The following is a 7,705-nucleotide window of genomic DNA, read 5'->3' as shown; positions in this document are numbered from 1 at the left end:
ATATATATATATATATATATATATATATACACACACACATATATATATATATATATATATATATATATATATATATATATATATATATATATATATATATATATATATATATATATATATATGTGTGTGTGTGTGTGTGTGAAAAATTTCTATTCTAAATTGTAATGAATGAATGACTGAATGAATGAATGAATAAATGAACGAACGAACGATTGAATGATTGAACAAACGAACAGACGAATGAATGAATGAATACAAAATAACACCAAAAATTGAAATTATGCGAAAAATAGGCATCATACATAATACAAAAAAGCATCTTATCATCATTATTATTATTATTCTTAATGTCATTATCATTACCAGCATCAATATAATTGCTATTTATAGAATTCATCATTAATCGTCATCGTTATCGTCTTTATTATACATCATCGTTATTAGTTTAGTCATTAATTCATTCATTAATTCATTCATTAATTCATTCAGTTATTCACTCATTAATTCATTCACTTATCCATTCATTAATTCATTCATTCATTCATTCATTCATTCATTCATTCATTCATTCATTCATTCATTCATTCATTCATCCATTCATTCATTCATTCATTCATTCATTCATTCATTCATTCATTCATTCATTCATTCATTCATTCATTCATTCATTCATTCATTCATTCATTCAGTTATCTATTTATTTATTTTAAGAGCGGATGCGTCGACAAGTTTGAGGAGTGCAGTCGTACTCGCGATGCCGACCGTGTTAACGGCAGTGCACGTGTACTCGCCTTCGTCCTTGGCCGTCACGTTTGACACCTTTTGATTGGTCAGTTGGTTGGTTGGTTGGGTGATTGGTTGGTTGGTTGGGTAATTGGTTGGTTGGTTGGGTGATTGGTTAGTTGGTTGGTTGGGTGATTGGTCAGTTGGTTGGTTGGGTGATTGGTCAGTTGGTTGGTTGGTCAGTTGGTTGGTTGGTTGGGCAGTTGGTTGGGTAATTGGTCAGTTGGTTGGGTGATTGGTTAGTTGGTTGGTTGGTCAGTCAGTTGGTTGGGTGATTGGTCATTTGGTTGGTCGGTCAGTTGGTTGGTTGGGTGATTGGTCGGTCATTTGGTTGATAGAAGGATTGGTTGGATGGTGGTTGGTTGAGTGATTAATTGAGGTTAAACTTTGCATAGAAATTAATAGAGATGTACCGAATTTGACCGAAAGCCTGATAGCCGTATAAATGATCCACTATTAAGCCGTAGCCAAAGGCTATATACCTAAAATATACTACTTTGAATTTATGAAAATAATTATGACGATAAAATTGATCTAAATAATATAAAATATACTACTTTGAATTTTATATTATATACCTAGAATATACTACTTTGAATTTTATATTATATACCTAGAATATACTACTTTGAATTTTATATTATATACCTAGAATATACTACTTTGAATTTTTTTTCACTTTTTAGATTGTAAAAAGAAGCAATAGGTTTAAACATATTTTGGAATGATCGGCCTTTAAAAACGTCTGAATAACTCAAAACCAAAGCAAGCCGAATATCAATTTCGGTGCATCCCTAGTGATTAAGATAATAATACTCTTGTAAATAGTGAATTAAATAAAAATAAAAATAATAAAATCAATGAAAATAATTATGACGATAAAATTGATCTAAATAATATTTCAAATTAAAACCGGACCTCCAACCGCGCCAGTCCATCGTCGAAGAACGTGATGACGTATCTGTTAGTCCTGTTTTTCAGACGATCGTGCCCGGGGCCTGACCACGTGACCTGGTGATGACGATGATGATGATTCAGGTGACGACGATGATGATGATTGCAATGATTATTATGATTGTGATGATGACGACGACGATGATGATGATGATGATTGTGATGAGGATGATGTTCGTTATGATGATGATGATGTTTGTGATGATGATGATGATTGCAATGGCGATGATGATTGTGATGATGACAATGATGTTTGTGATGATGATTGTGATGATGACGATGTAAATGATGATGATACCTTGGGTCTAGGAAATCCACCGATACGACAAATAAAGATAACACTCTCCCCTTTAGCAGTTTTTACATTTCTCAACGGCTGGGTTACTGTGGGCGGAGTCTGAATGAATGTCAAGGTCGTTCGTCAAAGACGTTTTTTCAAGGACGCTTAAATCATCAACATCAACATCACCACCATAAGGTCATCGTCATAATTGTCATCATCGTCATCACTACCGTCGGCATTATAATGCAATATTAGAATTATAGAATTATCGTTGACTGGCATACTTCAACTTTCTGTTTTCATACATTTCTTTACCGTAAAAAATTTGATTTTAGCGCAAAAATTTTCATCAATCTCATTGAATAAACATACAAACATACACAAACAAACACACAGACGAATAAACACACAAACACAAGCAAAAACATACACACAGACACAAACAAACAGACACGAACTTGAAACAGCTCGTCAGGCAATGCTGGTTCTTGGTCCTTACTGTGCAAACGGCCACAACTGTTCACCAGTTCGTTCGTTCGTTCGTGCGTTCATTGTCAATATTATTTACATTTGCCAACTTATAATTAATAATAGTAGTAGTAATAATAATAATTATTATTATCTTATTATTCATGACTATAAATAAAATACAGACACAACACAACAGCAACAACAACAATAATAATAACCTCGTGTTTGCATATATGTTGTCGGATTTTGGCCTGTCCTAAAAATAATAATAATAATAACAATAACAATAATAAAAATAATAATAACAAATCACTACCTTGATCATGAACTCACTACTACCGGCTGCTCTGTCCGACGAATCATTTCTTCTCTGCTGCAGCAGCAGTTGTTGCTTCTGCAGCTGCTGTTGCTGCAGCTGCTGCTGTTGTAAGCAGGCCTGCGGGGTGATTTTTTGCGGTCCGACCATGCTTTGAGGTTGGGGTAACTGTTGGAGGACCTTGTCCGTACAAGACGGGGGTCTAGGGTCGCCTTTTTTACGTTTGTGGAGGTAGGTGTCGCCGTAGTAGTAGTCTGGGTCGTCGAAGTTGCAACTGTTGCTGCTGTAGTAATAACTACTGTAGTCGTTATTATCGTTGTTGTTGAGTTGTTTGTTTTTGTGGTGGTGTTGAAGTTGTTGTGTTGTTGCTGACGTTTGTGGAAGTTGTTGTTGCGGTTGTGTTGATGTTGTTGCTGATGGTGGTGGTGGAAATGTTGATGGCATTGATGTGCAAGATGATGAAAATAGCGTTAATGTCGTCGGTTTAATGGATGGTGATGTTGATGTCAACGATGTTGTTGTTGTTGATTGTTTGCTTGTTGGCGATGGTGAAGTTGTTGTTGTTGGGAAATGCATTAACGTTGTAGTTAATGTTGTTGTTGTTGTTGTTTGTTTTAATGGTGCTATTTCCGGCTGTAAACAGGCGAAATTATTATCTGCTTTCTTTGGTTCATTTTCAATGCGATTTATATGCAGCGCTTCATAAGTCTCTTCCTGGTGTTGTTGATGTTGTTGTTGAAGTTGTTGTTGTTTTTGTTGTCGTGTAACATCGTCATTAAACGACTGAATATTTGTTGTTTCTTGTGGAATTGTACATTTTAGTGACGTTGTTGTTGTTGTTGGAAAAATATTGTTAGCACTTGCTAAAGTTGTTGTTGTTGTTGAACATCCAGTTTTGTTGCTACTGCTTGCATTAACAATATTGTTGTTATTTGATGTAATTTTAATGTTGACTGTTGATGTTTTTGTTGATGTTGTTGATGCTGGTTGAGAGACAGTTTGAACAAATGCTGTAGCCGTTGCAGCCGCGTTCATAACTGCAGTCGAGATGTTGTCAAATATTTTAGGAGTTGCGTCAGATTTGTTGTTGGAAGTATTGTTGTTTGGACTGTTAGAGGCAGGTAGTGTCTTAGATTTGTTGTTGTTGTTGGTGGTGATGGTACTGTTGTTTTTGATTGTAGATGTTGCTATGGGTGTCAAAGACGTTGTTTGGTTTTGAGAGCTTGTTGTATTTGTTGACGATTTTATTGAAGTTAATGAAGTTATCAATGATTTTGTTGTTGTTGTTGTTGAAGATGTTGTTGTTGTTGTTGCAGCAGCAGTTCTACATTTGAGATCTTCTTGACTCTGCGATTTGAAATTGATGAAAGTGCATTTAAGTCCGCCTAGAAAAGTCTTTTTGATGTTCTTCGGTGATTCCGATTTGCATCTACTATCGTCGGCTTCAATCACTACGTTGCTGTTCCCGATGTTGTTGTTGTTGTTGTTGTTACTGCCGCCACTGCTGCTGCTGCTGTTGTTGTTGTTGTTGCTTGAATTGTTGATGAGAGATTGCAGCAGAGTGGTCTGGGCAGCAGATGAAGTTTCATCTTTACTCAGCTTAACCTGGACGAGGTAAGAAAGAGAGAGAGAGAGAGTAAGAAAAAAACCCAAACTAAAAAATTTCCAACTGGCGATAGGTTAAGATTATTTAGGAATTAAAGTTGGCAGTTATATAAACAAAAAGAAAAAATTTGCAATGACAAAAAATGCGTTGAAATGCGTTTGAATTTGTCAGAGTGTGCCTTGTTAGAATCGGAAACACTCACACATAAATAAAAATTTATACATTAACTCGATCAAATGAACATTGAGAAACATATACACGCAAAAATACAAACACGTATATTCAAGTTTATAAAAATAAAGAAATTAATTTAAAATAAATTAATTTCACACAAAAATTGGCTGAAAAAAATCTAATGGAAAAAAAATACTTTTAAAGTTTTAATGGCAGGATTTGAACTGGTTCTATGGTGTTTGTTAGGTTGTAACAGGTCGGTCGGCGATTTCGGTTGCGAGTGCGTTTTTCTGAGTATGTGATTTAAACCGGAAATAGTTGTTGACGCGTCGCCGGAAGTGGATGCATTTTCGGAAGAACCGTTCTTGCCGGAAGTGACATCATGTTTGTGTTTGTGTTTTTTACTGCGCTGTTGAGATTGTTGTTGTAAAGATATGGAAGACGATGATTGTTGTTGGTGCTGTTGTTGCTGCGGTTGTTGTTGTGGTGGTTGTGGTTGATGGCAGCTAGCATCAGATTCAACACTTGGGAACAAAAATTTAATTACAAAATTATCTCATATATTATTTTTGGTAATACTCAAGTATTAATTCAAATTGTCGCGCTAACTAATGATGTAACCAAAGATACGAGAAATGTTTGTTGAAATAATAATTTACTGTTCTTTGGTAGAATGATGATGATGTTGTTGTTGTTGCTTCTGTTCTTGGACTTTTTGATATTCAATCGGCGAAACCAGAGCTGATGATGATGTTGGTGATGATGATGGTGATGATAACGATGATGTTGGTGATGTTGATGATAGTGATGAAAATAATGAAAAAATACATCGGAGGTAATTTGGATTTAAAAAATGACGTCATTATCGCCCACTTTTCATTCTTCCTCATTAACATTCCTTGCGCTACATTAATTTGCCTTTCAACACCAACAATCATCATCATCATCATTATCATCATCGTCACCATCATCATTATCATCATCATCATCGTCACCATCATCATTATCATCATCGTCATCGTCGTCATCATTATCATCATCATCATCATCATCATGCCAGACCTTTCAGAAAGTCTCCCTGTATATCGAGAAGGTTCCTCAAAATAGTTATCCAATTATTGGTTAACTCGGTACTCGAGGAATGACAAACGAGTCTCAAGTCGGATCCCGGGCTTTTGTTGATCAGTGTGAATGTTATCGGATCTTCGGTACGGTTTTCTTCCATCGCCATTCGGTTTATCTACGAATGGATAGATTGATTTGTTGGATCGATCGATTGATTGGTCGATCGATTCATTGATTGACCAATTACGATTTATGAGAGCTTTTAAAAATAAATAACCAATTTAAAAACTCATAAACTAAACTCAATCAACCAGCCAACCAACCAGCCAACCAGCCAACCAGCCAGCCAACCAACCAACCAACCAACCAACCAACCAACCAACCAACCAACCAACCAACCAACCAACCAACCAACCAACCAACCAACCAACCAACCATGATACTATGCTTAAAAATGTAGCCAGGGTTAGATAGATTATTCCTCTTCTTCTCGATCTCATCACTGAATATGATGATCTGCTCGAAGAGAAACACGCGCCTTCGTCTAAATTGATTGCCTGATTTGTCTGTCATCTAGATGAATGAATGAATGAATGAATGGATGGATGGTGGATGGATGAATGAATGAGTGAATGAATGAATGAATGAATGAATGAGTGAATGAATGAATGAGTGAATGAATGAATGAGTGAATGAATGAATTAAAGTTGATATGAAACTACGAATATTATGGCGACAAAATAGAACATAAAAAATAAGAAAAAGTAATAGAAATATTTTTGTTACCAGGAGCGTTATTAAAACAAATAAATAATAATTGATCAACGATTCACCTTTGAACCAGTTTGACCTTTGTTCGTTTCCATAACCTGAAGGTCATCTTGCATTAGTAGCATGCCTTGCGCAGTTATTTTTCCCTGTTTCCCGTGATGATGATGATGATAATAATAATAATAATAACAATATTAATAATAATAACAATACATTTGAGTTAGTGATAGGCGAGGCTCTGTTTGCAGTCGAACATGGTCAGTGCGGAAGTTAGGTACGTGCAAGCGATGTGTTTTACCCAGTGAGCCACCAAAAAGGTTGCAATAATTAATTAAAATTGAAAGCAGACCTCAAAGCCCTGTAATCTGCCGACGTTCATCATATCATTGGCTGCCTTTGGAATAACCTTCATCACTTCCAGAGCCTTCTCAAGGTCACATGTGTCTTCTTTGGCTTTGGCACTATATTTCAGGATATCCTGATCGAATGAATGAATGAATGAATGAGTGAATGAGTGAGTGAGTGAGTGAGTGAGTGAGTGAGTGAGTGAGTGAGTGAGTGAGTGAGTGAGTGAGTGAGTGAGTGAGTGAGTAAATGAATGAATGAATAAATAAATAATTGACTGATCGGACTGACTAAATGAATGAATGAATGAACAAACAAGCAAAAAACAAAAGAAACAAATGAAAGACTTAATAAAAATGAATAAAAAAATAAATGAATAATAAATAAAAGAATGAAATGATAGATGGAATGAAAGAATGTTGAAAGATTTTTCAGACAACATGATTAATTACTTTTCACTTTCAAACAATTGGATGAATAAATAATAATAAAATAATAATAATAATAATAATAAAAATAACAATAAAACAGTATAAATATAAACAAAATAGAATACGTCACAGACCTTAAGCAGAAGTTGGTACTTCATAATTCTCTGCACAGGTTTGATAAGTAGGTCAGGCAGCTGAAGACGGTGACCTAATTTCTGACGTAATTCCTATTTTTGGACGAAGGAATGAATGAATGAGTGAATAAGTGAATGAATGAATGAACAAATGAATGAGCGAATGAATGAATTACAAAAATATGAGTAAATGAACGATGAACAAACTTATACAAATTAAAAAATCATGGAGTCGATATTTTGTAATATCTGACTCTATTTTAAAAGGAATGAGTGAATGAATGGATGAAACCCATAAATAAATGAATAAATAAACAAATGAATAAGAAAGTGAATTAATGAACGAACGAATGAATGAATGAAGTATTATAC

The 7,705-nt window shown here is 34.9% G+C and overlaps 1 protein-coding gene across 1 annotated transcript in view; it reads right to left on the bottom strand.

Annotated features, from left to right (window-relative positions):
* Nucleotides 1–6,772: 6,772 nt before the first annotated feature.
* The window catches only part of HELRODRAFT_134349 (hypothetical protein), a gene marked incomplete at both ends in the record, with an annotated part of 1,962 nt that continues 1,029 nt past the window's right edge, over nt 6,773–7,705 (bottom strand). Inside the window, 2 exons of the mRNA XM_009012779.1 lie at nt 6,773–6,901; nt 7,334–7,426. Coding sequence (XP_009011027.1) covers nt 6,773–6,901; nt 7,334–7,426 — 222 coding nt within the window. The remainder of the gene's footprint in view (nt 6,902–7,333; nt 7,427–7,705) is intronic.

The sequence above is a fragment of the Helobdella robusta genome (genome assembly GCF_000326865.2).
Source record: "Helobdella robusta unplaced genomic scaffold HELROscaffold_11, whole genome shotgun sequence".
Classification (NCBI taxonomy): Eukaryota; Metazoa; Annelida; class Clitellata; order Rhynchobdellida; family Glossiphoniidae; genus Helobdella; species Helobdella robusta.
The sequence above is the reverse complement of the archived record's forward strand: the minus strand, read 5'-3'. Positions and strand labels throughout refer to the sequence as shown.